The sequence below is a fragment of the Rana temporaria genome, chromosome 5 (assembly GCF_905171775.1).
Source record: "Rana temporaria chromosome 5, aRanTem1.1, whole genome shotgun sequence".
NCBI lineage: Eukaryota > Metazoa > Chordata > Amphibia > Anura > Ranidae > Rana > Rana temporaria.
In genome coordinates, this window is record NC_053493.1 from 97,633,981 (window position 1) to 97,649,675 (window position 15,695).

Consider the following 15,695-nt stretch of genomic DNA (forward strand, 5'->3'; position numbering starts at 1 on the left):
TAGACTTGAACACACATGCTACAATCTGAGTAAAACCGACAAAAAAAGATTTCTGTAGAAAGATCTGATTTCCTTACTAATAACAAAATAGAAAACCTTGCAAATAATATTTATCTACAGTCTAGATATATTTATAAACAATGGGAAACCCCAAGGAGAGGTCTGCTTATCCCACTTTTGGCCAGCTGACTGGCAGCCCCATTAGCCTGGCACCCAAGAGGTTAAAGGCAACCATGCATTACTTGCATAGAGCCTCCAGCTGCTATGTGGCAGTTCACAGAGCATCAGTCAATAGTTGTGCCTGGCATATGCCCCATCCAAGGCGCTGCTAGCATGTCTTATAATGAGCATCGCTTTAAATGAATACAATGGAAGAAAAATCGCTATGAGGCTTTACCTGCTCATTGTCCTAATAGACTTCAATTGGTGGGGAGGAAGGAGCCAAGGGCTGAGAAAGAGCAGACAGCCAGTCCTCTTCCAATAAGGTGCTAGAAAGTCCTGTTCCTGGAACATAGAGGGTCTTTAAAATAAGGGAAACACTTATTTTGCAACTGTATTCCTGAAATCTGCTGCTAGTAAAGTGAAACAGTTTTCACTGGATTACCATTTACTGACTCATTTACATGAGACATCAGTGGGGGCTCACATTGCTAGCCATGGGACTGTGTCATTTTTTTATCCATTTTATTTTCTTCCATCTATTAAATTTCCATCCTATATGATACTCACTGTTATTTTTCACGTCTTATTATAAGATATGAGAGCAGCTCCCAGCTCTCCAGTAGAGAAAAGCTTCCCCATTACCCAGATGGCAGACCGCTGGACATGGTGCTAGAAATACATAAGCGCTCACTGAGCTTTCTCCCTGGAGGAAAAGAAAAACACCATTCATATTTCTGCTCTTTATACTCTGAGGATTGTGTGAAAGCACTGGCTCGGCTTTATGATGGAAATCAAAATACAGTCAGCCAGTCTATAAAAAAAACTGGGGATGTTAAATGACAGAGTGGAAACTATATTTTGCCTTTCTAATACAATAAATACAGATTTAAAACATAGTTTGGTGATTTAATATATATTTAGAAAAACATTGATGTCTAATAATTGTGTAATGTTTGTACAATTGTGGATAAGTGTGAGAAAGAAAGAAAGAAAGAAAGAGAAAGAAAGAAAGAAAGAAAGAAAGAAAGAAAGAAAGAAAGAAAGAAAGAAAGAAAGAAAGAAAGAAAGAAAGAGAGAAAGAGAGAAAGAAAGAAAGAAAGAAAGAAAGAAAGAAAGAAAGAAAGAAAGAAAGAAAGAAAGAAAGAAAGAAAGAAAGAAAGAAAATAATTTTGTCCAATTGTCTATTTTTAATTTTAATGGATCACAAAAGAAATCCTGAATGTAGACTCAGTTCAAAAAATAAACTTTATACAAGGATAAGGTTATTTATTTCCAGCCATGTGGCTGTAATTTTCAAATCTCATTGGCTTCTACCGAAAAACACTGTCACTTATTTTGAAAATATTTAGTCTTAGTCTTAGTCTTTTTTTTATTTATTTTATTTAGCCCTAATGGGTTTCAAGGAATTATAACATAATATTGATGCATATTAGGGATATATGCATTTTATATATATATATATATATATATATATATATATATATATATATATATATATATATATATATATATATATATATATATATATATATATATATATAAAGATGGATAGATAGAGGTATGGATATATAAAAATGAGAATGAAAGGATAGATGCATATATATATATATATATATATATATATATATATATATATATATATAAAATGTATAGATATATATATATATATATATATATATAAAATATATATATATCTAGATATCTATATATCTATAAAATATATAGATATAAATATAAAATATATCTATATATCAATATTTATATAGATATATATCTATATATCTATATATCTATCTATATATATATATATATATATATATATATATATATATATATATATATATATATATATATATATATATATATATATATATATATGTATATAGATATAGATATCTAGATAGATAGATAGATATCTAGATAGATGGAATATCTATTTATCTATCTATCTATCTATATAATATATATATATATATATATATATATATATATATATATATATATATATATATATATATATATATATATATATATATATATATATATATATATAGATATAGATATATATAGATATAGATATAGATATAGATATAGATAGATTTGTATTATAATGTATATATTACAAAGATTAAAACCCATACAGGCATTAATGTAGCAAAATCTGCAATACAATTAAATGGAGAAGTAAACAATGAAGTTTTCTCTTGCATGAATGTGTATGTAGAAAATGTATTTAAAAATATGAACAATGCCAACTACAATTACCTTGTTGGGCTGGTAAAGAAAGCAGCAACGACCCCAATAGATGCATGGTGCAGCCAGCTCACAAATCCGCTATTTCAGAAATCTGAAGAAAATAAATACAAATAAATAATTATTCATATTTATGAAGAACAGTAAGAAGATCTGGAGAATCTTTAGCAATGCAGCAATACAGTCCTTGAGGGGTGAGCAGATTATCTTCACCAGGAAAAGACAAGAAAGAAAAGTTTTTAAGAGATAAGTGGAAAAAGAAAGGACACTTATGGCACTCATCAATGACACATAAGTGCATGTAACTTAGAAGAATGACTTTTCTATGTAAAAAAAAATATATATATAAAAAATGGAAATGATGGATCCTCTGATGAATTATGCAACAAAGGAAGAAATAACTAAAAGCATACTTAATTATCGGGTGATAGAAATGGTGAGAGCTATATGGTGGTGCTGAGAGTTCCCTCTGGAACACTAATACAATGCACGATACTCTTGTCCTTGTTTGTTTCCAGATGTATATCTTTGTTCACACTTTCTGCATCATCCTTGTTCATCTGGTGCATCAGTACCATAAACCATTAGCTCCGGCTTTCCTTTCATCTTGAAGGTGGCGGACGTTGCTATTTATCCAGCAGCAATCAATGAGTGGCGTCAGCAGTGGTACTGTAATGACGATTGCACCATTAAGGATGACAGCTTAGAAAGAAGAGGGCAATGGTGATCCCTCCCAGAGCCAGTACAGCACAGAAGAGTGCAGGCAGCACAGGGTCAGCTCCATCTCTCTATTGCTCATCTGCCTGTCTCTGCTGCCAGCACTAGTCCTCCCTGGCTGACTCAGAGACACAATGGAAGCCAGAAAGGAGATGGTCATGTTCCTGGAGGGAGGTCAACTTGGCACTCTAGTTGGCAAGAGAATATCTAATTTGTCGGACACAGTAGGAAGCCCCATTCAGGAGCCGCAGGAGAAAATGCATCCTAGAAGTTGCCTGAGCCCTAGATCTGGCCCCTTGGCACCCAGAGAGAAAGCAGAGGAGGAGGTGGAGGTTGTATCGGGCACCAGAGCGGGCAGAAGATCGCCAGCCCTGCGCCTCTCCTCTCCCCATCCCGACTCCTTATCCGGGAAAGGACATCACAGCAGTTCCGACACCGAATCGGATTTCTACGAGGAGATCGAAGTCAGCTGTACCCCGGACTGCACGACGGCCAGCAGCGACTACCAGCACAGCAAAGGTGCGGGGTCACGACCACCTACCGTACTACCTACCATATCTATCTATCTATCTATCTATCTATCTATCTATCTATTGATCTGAATCTCTTTCTATCTCTATCTATCTATCTATCTATCTATCTATCTATCTATCTATCTATCTATCTATCTATCTATCTATCTATTGATCTGAATCTCTTTCTTTCTATCTCTATCTATCTGTCTATTGATCTATATCTCTGTCTATCCCTATCTATCTATTGATCTGTATCTCTTTCTATCTCTATCTATCTATTTATTGATCTGTATCTATGTATCTCTATCTATTTGTCCCTTTATTCAGTTTTTTCTTTTGCTTGTAATTATACACATAGAATAGTGTGTCTATCTATCTAACAAATCTTTCTATCTATATATCTATCTATCTATCCATTCGATCAGTTAATATATATATATATATATATATATATATATATATATATATATATATATATATATATATATATATATATTCTAAATTATACACTATCTGTGTATCTATCTATCTGTCTGTCTATCTATCTATCTACCTATCATCTAATGTATTTCCTAATGTATTTAGTTATTGCTCATAATATCTATCTATCTGTCTATCTATCTATCTATCTATCTATCTATCTATCTATCTATCTATCTATCATTTCACTATCATCTGTCCATTACTAAATGTATTTGATTATTTTTCATGTTTATACATACTGTCTATCTATGTATCTATCTACCTATCTGTCCTAGACATATGCTCTCATCTATCCATTTCTCAATGTACTTCAACATTGATCGTGTTTATACATACTGCCTATCTCTCTACTATCTGTTCCTTCATGTATTCAGTTACTGTTCATGATATGGAATGAATTGATCTCTCTCTCTCTCTCTCTCTCTCTCTCTCTCTCTCTCTCTCTCTCTCTCTCTCTCTATATATATATATATATATATATATATATATATATTGTTTATTTTTTTATTTAGCTTATTGTACACAACTTAGAGCAACAATTTGTGACTGTATGCAACACACAAAAATATTTTCTGTATTTTCTGTATTGGGTGTGAGCTTGATATTGATTATATTGATAAGATTGTTTACATTTTTAGCTAATGTTTCAGATACAATTGAGAGCTATGCTGATTTTATAGTAAATGAAGATATACAGAGATGTTGAGGTTGATCATACACGTGCAGGACCATCCTTTCTGCACATTATAACAGTCCAAAATATTTAATATTTGTTTCTGAATATTAGAATGGATATCTTTTAAGAAGATATTAGGCACCTAAAATAACACATAAGGCTGGTGCCAGGGCCTGGGAGCATGCTGGTCTCTAGGTTGTTTGACACCTTTGCCTGTGTCAGAGATCAAAGGTTAGGATGAGGAAGCTTGTCTGGGCCGTTGTGTATAGGTAACCATAAAGACAATGCCATGGGGTTTGGAGTCTCCTGCCTGCCTAGGTAGTGCCCCTCCTCGCAGACCCCTAGTAGCCCCTGACTTTCACAAGTAGCTGGCGCCAGCTCACAAATTGTCTCTTGGATGTTAAAGGAGACTCAGGTGTCTGACACACAAAGCCCAGGCTGAATTTGAAAGGACACCAGTCAGATGACCCTCCCATAGCCCAGACATGACTTTGAGGAGCCCAGGTAGACTTCACACCTTGCTAAACTCCGGCCCATCAATAAGCAACTTACAAATGTCCTTTGTCTCTAGACCAACAATCATTCTGAAGGCATTTTTAATTCTGATGGCCATCTTTATACCTTCTGGGGAACACATAGCTGTGCAGTGTCCATCTGCTTTGTATCTACAGGCTGCTCCAGTATAATGGACATGTATCTTCATTACAAGACATCTATTCGGGTTGTCGTTATCCATAATTTATTGGGCAGCAGATAGATTGTTGAATTGCATGGCCGCCTGAACAGATTGGTGTGAAATTGGTACATGCACGCTAATTTAGGGGTTACGACTGATGATGTCTCTTATAGTTCCACATAGACCTGTCATTGCTGCTCTACTGCTTAATGGACCATCTCCCGACTTCCATCCATTCCTTCCAGTGCCAGGTGACCCGAGGGTCTATGAAAAATATTGTGTGCATTTCACTAGCCCCCGAGGATCTGGATATTATTAATTTGATGAATATATTTTAATGTGCATTTTACAGTCTTGTTTTTGTAGAATTGTCCAGTTTAGTTCTTAGATACTTCTAATAATAACGTCTAATGATAGCTTTTATCATTTGGATTTGAATGATAGCTTTTGATGCCCATGAAGGGCACAGAGGGGTTGCTAGTAAAGGTGCCACTGAGGCTTGGGTAGGTCATGAATGGAGTTAATGACTTGTGATCGTTCTGTGCAGGTCAGTGCTCGGACAGCATGGGGGGCAGCCCGATTCAGAATGGCAGCGATCCATCCAAAGGAAGCGGAGGGTCTCAGAGCTCTATGTCATGTTCTGCGGACCAGATGCGGAGATACAGGACAGCCTTCACCAGGGAGCAGATAGGACGTCTGGAGAAGGAGTTCTACAGGGAGAACTACGTGTCAAGGCCCAGGAGGTGTGAACTGGCTGCAGCCTTGAACCTACCCGAGACCACTATAAAGGTATTATTCCAGCCTGGGGATCTTGGTCCATGTATTTTATCCTACCAGAGACCACTCTCAAGTTTTATTCCAGCCTGGGGGGTCTTAGTCCATGTATTTTATCCTACCAGAGACCACTCTCAAGGTTTTATTCCAGCCTGGGGGTCTTAGTCCATGTATTTTATCCTGCCAGATACCACTCTCAAATTTTATTCCAGCCTGGGGGGTCTTAGTCCATGTATTTCTTCCTGCCAGAGACCACTCTCAAAATATTATTCCATCTTGGGGGTTTTGGTCCACAAGGTTCAACCTTCTAGAAATCAACATCAAGCCTGAGGGTCTTGGTTCATGTATTTTATCCTGCCAGAGACCACTCTCAAAGTATTATTCCATTCTGGGGGTTTCAGTCCACAAGGCTAACCTGCCAGAAATCAACATCAATGTATTATTCCAGCCAGAGGGTCTTGGTCCATGTATTTTATCCTGCCAGAGACCACTCTCAAAGTATTATTCCATCCTGATGGTCTTGGTCCATGTATTTTATCCTGCTAGAGACCACTCTCAAAGTGTCATTCCATTATGTGGTTTTTGGTCCACCAGGTTAACCTACCAGAAATCACCATCAAGGTATTATTTCAGCCTGAGGGTCTTGGTCCATGTATTTTATCCTGTCAGAGACCACTCTCAAAGTATTATTCCATCCTGAGGGTTTTGGTCTATGTATTTTATCCTGCTAGAGACCACTCTCAAAGTATTATTCCATTATGTGGGTTTTGGCCCACAAGGTTTAACCTGACAGAAATCACCATCAAGGTATTATTCCAGTGTGAAGGTCTTGGTACATGTATTTTAACCTGCCAGAGACCACTATTATTCTATCCTGGGTGTTTGGTCCACAAAGTTTAACCTTCCAGAAATCCCCATCAATGTATTTTTTCAGCCTGGAGGCCTTGGATCACATATTTAACCTGCCAGAGTCCACCATCATGGTTTGAGTGTGCAAACCTACAGACTGCTCTGAAGGTATTATTCCAGCCTGGGGGTTTTGGTCCATGTATTTAACCTGCCAGAGGCCAGGCATTATTGCAGCCTGAGAAGTTTGTAGACCCATCAAGGTTTGGGTCTAGAAACCTACAGACCACTCTGAAGGTATGATTCTGGCCTGGGGGCCTTGGTCCATATATAAATCTGCCAGAGACCACTATCAAATTGTTATTCTATCCTGGGGGTTTTGGTCCACAAAGTTGATCCTGACAGAAATCACCATCCAGCTATTATTCCAGCCTGGAGGCCTAGGTCCACATCCTTAACCTGCCAGGGACAACCATGAAGGTTTTGGCCCACAGATTTTAGCTTACCAGAAATCACTAAGAAGGTATAATTCCAGCCTGGGGGTCTTGGTGCACATATTTTAACCTACCAGAGACCACCAACAATGTATTATCCCAGCCCGGGGGGTCTTGGTCCTTGTATTTGAACCTGTCAGAGACCACTCTCAAGGTATTATTCTAGCACAGGGGTCTTGGTCCATGTATTTTAACCTGTCAGAGACCACTCTCAAGGTAATATTCCAGCCTGGGGGGGGGGGGGGGGGTCTTGGTCCATGTATTTTAACTTTATTGAGACCATCATCAAGATGTTACTCCAGCATGGGGGTCTTGGTCCACAGACGTTAACCTGCCAGAAATCCCTATCAAGGTATTATTCCACCCTAGGGATCTTCGTAGCAATCTTGAGGAAGGGCATATGATTCATGTAGCATTTACTTCCTGGGATTCATCTGCCCTTAGCTCAGGCATACAGGCAGGAGGGTGTGCCTAGCTGTGGAAACACCTCCTCCCTTCCTGAAGACTCCTAGGATGTATGAAATTATTTACCTAGGCCTGGAAACCAGACAGTAAGTCAAAAAATAAAAGTTTAAAACAAGTAAATCTGATATACTTCCCTATCTATTTACTAATGCCAGCAACATAAGGTTTAAAAATAGTCAATGTTGATTGATACAGTGAAGTTCCAATTGAATATGTTCCCCCACATTCATTATTGTTCTGAAGGCTGACTTTATTCTAAATATGTTCTTTTCTGTTCACAGGTGTGGTTTCAGAACAGAAGGATGAAGGACAAGCGACAGCGGTTGGCAATGACCTGGCCTCACCCAGCAGACCCAGCCTTCTACACTTACATGATGAGCCATGCAGCTGCCACTGGCAATCTACCTTACCCTTTCCCATCTCATATACCTCTTCCTTACTACTCTCACATGGGTCTTGGCACTACTACAGCTTCACCTGCCAATCCTTTCAGCTCACCACTGAGACCACTGGATACCTTCAGAGTCCTCTCTCACCCTTATCCTAGACCAGAACTCTTATGTGCATTCCGACACCCATCCATCTATGCCACACCTGCTCATGGACTTGGTACTGGGGGCAACCCTTGCTCCTGTTTGGCATGCCACTCCAGCTCTTCCAATGGGCTAGCACAAAGGCCTGCAGGCTCTGACTTTACCTGCTCCTCCTCTACAAGATCAGACTCCTTCCTGACTTTCACTCCTTCGGTCCTGAGCAAATCATCTGTTCCTCTAGACCAGAGAGAGGAGGTACCACTGACCAGATAAGATGGACCTACTCTCTCCCCCTGACTGAGCTACCTAGCTTGCCAATGTCTATTTTGGGGGGGGGGGGGGGACACTGTCAAGAGGTGGCATTCCAGGACCTTTCAGGTTGTCACAGGCTTTCTCCTCCAGATCAATGACTTTACTATAAAATTAGCTCATTATCTTCAAGAAGACAAAGGACTACTTTTAAAGAGTGAATATTTTATAGGCATTGCCACACTTTTGTTTATTCTGTGTCAGTAACAAAATGGCAGACGTGTAGATTTTAGGATTACAATGCTGGGATACTTGAATATTAAGTTAACACAGAACAATAAGGTTATTAATGTGATTTTTCCCCCAAATGTACAAAATACATTTAAAGTATCAACAAAACACAGTATTAAGATGATACATTGTTACTTTGCAATGTACTGCCTCTTTATCCAACCACCGATTTATGACACCTTCTATGAATGGTTCTTACAGCAGAAATTCGCAGTTTTTGTATTTTAAGCTCATTTTTTTTTTTTTTTTTGAATAAACACTGGGCTTGGGGTAATGTCTGAGCCGTGCAGAGAACTACAATATTTGTATAAGGAATGGCAATGGTTTATCCTCAGCTGCTGAAAAGTGAGCACACTGATTAAATTATCAAGTGATGTATATGTAAGGAGGACCTTTCTGGATGTATAATAATTTTCCCAGAGTGCAAACCTTCTGCTAGTCCTTAACAAGCCGCATAGGGAAGGGATTATGTCGCCAAAGCTCTGCAGACAGGCGCCCACCTCTGCAAATTAGTGCCCAGGCACACTGTTAACAGCCTCCATCCATTATGCTTGTGTACAAATCTTCACCAAATCACGATGAGGATTTTAGTTTATACTTTTAATTCTATTTATATATTTTTTTATATCTATGTTGTGCTCCATATTTGATGATCAGGGATGTTCAGTTTACATGTCATTTGTTTATTTATATTTGCTTTTGTTGCACATGTGAAGCTCAAATGGAAATGTCTACCTGTCTAACGTTTGAATGTCCTTTGACGTGTTTCAGGAATGGGTAGAGCATTCCTTTGCCAAGAATGTTTTTGTTTATTTTATTTTATTTTTTTTGTTTTGTAAAAATGATTTTCAGCACCGTCCAAAATTATAACAATAACAACAACATGATAAACACTGTTACAATAATCTGCTGAAATTCGCAATAAAATTAATCACAAGGAATAATTGTAATCGTTTTTTTCTAAAAGATGTCACCGATCTTATGGAATATTATGATTTATTCAGGGTGGTTTCCAATTAGATGTAATACACTGATGAACCTGCATATGTTTTCATAATACCAAATCCATACATTACTTTTTGTCGGTAGCAATCTGGTTTCCGACTACAAATTACAGACAAAAATGTAAATTTGAATATAAACATTCCTATAAAAAAAAAGAAAGAAGAATAGAATAGACAGAAAGCAAGTAAACACAGCTTGATTTTTCATGTGAGTTTTCCAGTGCTGGTAAATTGTATGTAAATCTCCGTCGGTAGTAGAAAGCCGCATGTGGGGTGGAAGGCTTGCAGGAGTAATATTCAGCCATGGCTGAGTAATTTAATACACTGAGACATTCATCTTCATACTGACATATTGCAAAACATGCCAGTTTATCACAGCGAACTGCTGCATGTTCCAGCATTTCTTGGTGCCAGGTTTTCTTTTAAAACTTGAAATATTACACAATTTAGGACATTTACAATCATCGATATTAGCATCATGGGCAACCGTGTCATTTGATCTTTTATAAAATTACAAAAAAATAATAATAATCATTTTTGGAGAGTTTGGCAAGGGAAAAACAGTGATGTACAATCATTTATATTAACCAACTGGTTCTACAGTACACAGATGGGCACTAACCCATATCAACCAATCATATGTCACATGCTTACAGAAGACAGAACAATACTAGATGATGGATCATAAGTCACTATAGGTTACTTGTATTGAATAGAAAAAGCAATGTTTGTAGATTGGATGTTGGGATGCCATACTTGATATAAGCAGAATAATGATAGATGGTTGGTTGCTATGAGATACTACGATTTTCGGCAGAACAATGACAGATGATTGTTGATTGGTTGCAATGGGATACTACACCTTATATAATGTAAAAACAGTAATGTCAGATGATGGTTGATTGTCTGCAATGGGATACCACGCTTTATAAGCGTTTGTTACCCCTGATATGTGCTTGCTGTACCAGGTACTTGTATTATAAAGTATCTTGTTCTCTTTGTATTGCTTCCCTTCTGTGAAATCCTTGTTTTTTTAGTCCCTCTGCTTTACTATTAAAAACTGCCCACACTAAGCAGGAGAGCACACTGTGGTCAGTTCTCTAGATATGCTGGGAGTGTATTCTCCTCCAATGATTAGACTTGTCCTGACACGCCCCCCTTCAGCCATTCACTGGGAAGCTCAGTGTGCTGCTGCTTCCTCTAGCTCTTATGGAGATGAGAACAGAGGGAATGTGATCACTTTTTTTTTTGTTTATATCTATACAAAAATGTTTTGCCTTTCATTTCTATTTTAAACTGAATGGGTTGTGTTTGTGATCATTTACAATCACTTTAAGCAGAACAATGGCAGATGATGGTTGATTGGTTGCTATGGGATACTACACTTTATATAACATAAGCAGATTAATGACATGTGATTGTTAAATTATTGCTCTTTCATATTACACTGGTATAGGATTAGCAGAGCAATGACAGATGACTGGCGATTGGTTGCTATAGTATGATACACTTTGTTCAGGATAGACATAGCAATGAGAGATGCTTGCTGATTGGTTTCTATAGGATTTGACACTTTGTTGAGGATAAGCAGAGCAATGAGAGATGCCTGTTGATTGGTTGCTATGAGATAATACACTTTTTTGAGGATAGGCAGAGCAATGAGAGATGATTGGTTTCTATAGGATTATACACTTTGTGGAGCATAGGCAGAGCAATGAGAGATGACAGTTGATTGGTTGCTATGAGATAATACATTTAGTTCAGGATAGGCAGAGCAATGAGAGATGACTGCTGATTGGTTTCTATAGGATTATACACTTTTTTGAGGATAGGCAGAGCAATGAGAGATGACTGCTGATTGGGTATATAGAATATTACACTTTGTTGAGGATAGGCAAAGCAGTGAGAGATGACTGCTGATTGGGTATATAGAATATTACACTTTGTTGAGGATAGGCAGAGCAATGAGAGATGACTGCTGATTGGGTATATAGAATATTACACTTTGTTGAGGATAGGCAGAGCAATGAGAGATGACTGCTGATTGGGTATATAGAATATTACACTTTGTTGAGGATAGACAAAGCAATGAGAGATGACTGCTGATTGGGTATATAGAATATTACACTTTGTTGAGGATAGGCAGAGCAATGAGAGATGATTGCTGATTGGGTATATAGAATATTACACTTTGTTGAGGATAGACAAAGCAATGAGAGATGACTGCTGATTGGGTATATAGAATATTACACTTTGTTGAGGATAGGCAGAGCAATGAGAGATGACTGCTGATTGGGTATATAGAATATTATATTTTGTTGAGGATAGGCAGAGCAATGAGAGATGACTGCTTATTGGGTATATAGAATATTACACTTTGTTGAGGATAGACAAAGCAATGAGAGATGACTGCTGATTGGGTATATAGAATATTACACTTTGTTGAGGATAGGCAGAGCAATGAGAGATGACTGCTGATTGGGTATATAGAATATTATATTTTGTTGAGGATAGGCAGAGCAATGAGAGATGACTGCTTATTGGGTATATAGAATATTACACTTTGTTGAGGATAGGCAGAGCAATGAGAGATGACTGCTGATTGGGTATATAGAATATTACACTTTGTTGAGGATAGACAAAGCAATGAGGGATAATTGCTGATCGATGCCTGTGGGTTATAACACTTTGTACTGAGAAGGCAAAACAATGACAGATCCCTGCTAATTGGTTTTAGTTGCTTACGTTATTGTAAAGAGTAAACAGAATAAGCAATAATGATTGCTATGTGTTTGTTCTGGGTTATTACACCATACAAAGGCTAAACACAGCATTTAGAGAAGACTACTGATTGGTTGCTGTGGGTTACTTCATTAGGTACACTGCTCCTTCCCTTACTAAATAAGCCTGACAACCTCATAAAAGCACAGAGAAGGAAAAGAAGATAGGCTGCAAAGCTTTCCTGCAGCTAAATAACTCATGGCAGGTAAATAGGCTTGCTGCAGGTGGCTGGGAAGCACAGGACTTGGGTTTAACAAGGAGGCAAATGAGATGTCCAAAGCAATATTAACATATATAAGATCAATGATAAGCCCATTCAGAAGCATTTAATTGACTGCATTTCCTGGGTAATTGTATCAGGATCATGAATCTGAACATGTTCACAAATTCTTGTATGGAGCTGGCTTGTCCTGCTATGTGTCGCCCAGCATGTGAACGAATTCAGTAACCTTCACCATATTGCTTCTTCCTATGGCAGTCATTTGGAAAAGGTATTAGAGGGAGAAAGCACTTTAGTCGTATTATTATGTGGCTTATTTCCAGCAGAAGAAGCTGTGTTGGCCTCTGCAAGGATAAGGAGAATCTGGTTAAGTACTTGTAGAGATCCCAGAGGATGCTACATTCATACAAGGCAAACTGAGCCCAGTCCCCGACATCCCCTGGTTGTTAGTATGTGATTGATTGCCTTATTAAAGCGTGTTCTTGTAAGTGTGACCAAACTGATTGCAAACTACATGTTTAGAATAAAAGCTCAATGCTAACAGCCGAGGAAAAAAGGGAGGGAGGATATGAATAGCTGGTTAATAATTTATCATCCCACTGGAGATCTGGTTAACTAAATTTACACGGTGTACAGGAAAGTTTCTGGGTGTAATCAGTCATGCCTTCATCTGCTCTTCGACTTAATGTCAAATTAGAGGAGAAATCTGCTGGTTAGTGTGGGGAGCGATCATTGGAATGGTAGCAAGTGGCCTGCAGGGTGACAACGCTTAGGGGTGAGCCCTGTGTGCCCTGACCACATGTGGTTCCTCCATCACTGGGGGCCAATCCAGCCTCTCTCATCACACCTGACAGTCCCTTTGTTTTCAATTACTCTCCTGCTCGATTTGTTACATTATTTTACTCAAGTTGAGCAGTCACTGCATGTACCCAATACCATATGTCAGCCTGCTCACCAGCTTGCCAACTACAATGGTTTAATGAACAGTCCCCTGGACCTTTGTTCCACAAACATGTCCTGATCTATTCACTCTCAGCTAAAATGTGTTAATCGTTTTGTAATACGACCCAGGACTTGGGGTCAAAAGGATGGCACTATCCCCAGAACCTGCAAAATCAAAGAATGCCAAGTCGGCTTGTTGGCTTACATTTCTATCTTTATATCAGGCTAACATTAGAATAATATTTTCCCATCAGATTGTGTGACACATACAAATGCACACAAACAATAATTTTTATATATATATATATATATATATATATATATATATATATATATATATATATATATATATATATATATAATGCACACAAACAATAATTCATATATATATATATATATATATATATATATATATATATATATATATATATATATATACACACACACTTATTTACTAGACTCCCTAAAGAGCTGGTTCTGGCCAGCTTAGTAGATTGTTTTAAGAAAGGCCTGGATTCTTTCCTAGATACACCTGGATATAACTGGATACTAATATGTATAGGTAAAGTTGAGCCAGGGAATTTTTTCCCCTGCTGGAGCAAATTGGATCATGCTCTATTGTTGTTGTTTTCTGTGCCTTCCTCTGGACGAACTGTGTGTAATATATATATATATATATATATATATATATATATATATATATATATATATATATATATATATATAGATAGATAGATAGATAGATATAGATATATATATATAGATATATAGATATATATATAGATATATATATAATATTTATTTTATTCCTTCTGTTGGTTGAACTAGAACAGTGGTCTCCAATCTGTGGCCCTTTGCTTGCCCCTATCTGGCCCTTGTACCACTATCCCTCCTACTGACATCAATGATGAGGCACCATTCCTCCCACTCTGACACCATTAATTGGGCACCCTTCCTCCCACTGACACCATAGATTGGGCACTATTTCTACTACTAAGACTAATGATGGGGCATTCCTTCTGCCACTGAAACTGTCGATAGGGCACTATTCCTCCCATTGATGCCAACAATGGGGCACTAGTTCTCCCATTGATATCAACCATGGGGCACTATTCACCCCATTGATACCAACCATGGGGCACTGTTCCTCCTGTTAAAACCAACAACGGGCCACTATTCCTCCTGTTAAAAACAGTGACAGGGCAGTGTTTACTGCCAGGGATGCTGGAACATTTTCTATTCACACTGACCACATTTCAGCCCCCCTAAAGCCTGAAGGACAGTAAACTGGCCCTTTGTTTAAAAAGTCAGCAGACCTCTGAACTAGAAGGGCTTGTGTATTTTTATTCTTTGTACTAAAATTAGAGAGTGCAAAATCCGGTGCAGATCTTCATTGAAACCAATCATCTTACATTTGTCAAGCTTAATCAAACAAGTTGAAGTTAGAAGCTGATTGGCTACCAGGTGCACCAGAAAAAAAAAGTAGAAAAATGAAATATATATATAGATCTATCTCTCTCTCTCTCTCTCTCTCTCTCTCTCTCTCTCTCTCTCTCTCTCTCTCTCTCTCTCTCTCTCTCTCTCTCTCTCTCTCTCTCTCTCTCTCAAAAAAAT

The 15,695-nt window shown here is 37.8% G+C and overlaps 1 protein-coding gene and 1 long non-coding RNA gene across 2 annotated transcripts; one reads left to right on the forward strand and one right to left on the reverse strand.

Annotated features, from left to right (window-relative positions):
- Positions 1-280: 280 nt before the first annotated feature.
- LOC120940213 lies at positions 281-2,893 on the reverse strand. The gene is made up of 3 exons (XR_005749403.1): positions 2,428-2,893; positions 730-865; positions 281-504 (listed from the first exon to the last, which is right to left on the reverse strand). It is a non-coding gene; the product is annotated as an uncharacterized LOC120940213 (long non-coding RNA).
- A 259-nt stretch (positions 2,894-3,152) lies between these two features.
- On the forward strand, positions 3,153-8,923 carry EVX1 (even-skipped homeobox 1). Its single transcript, XM_040352918.1, has 3 exons — positions 3,153-3,651; positions 6,030-6,271; positions 8,343-8,923. The coding sequence occupies exons 1-3, from the start codon at positions 3,267-3,269 to the stop codon at positions 8,865-8,867; spliced, it is 1,152 nt and encodes a 383-aa protein (XP_040208852.1). The 5' UTR covers positions 3,153-3,266; the 3' UTR covers positions 8,868-8,923.
- The last annotated feature ends 6,772 nt before the right edge of the window (positions 8,924-15,695 follow it).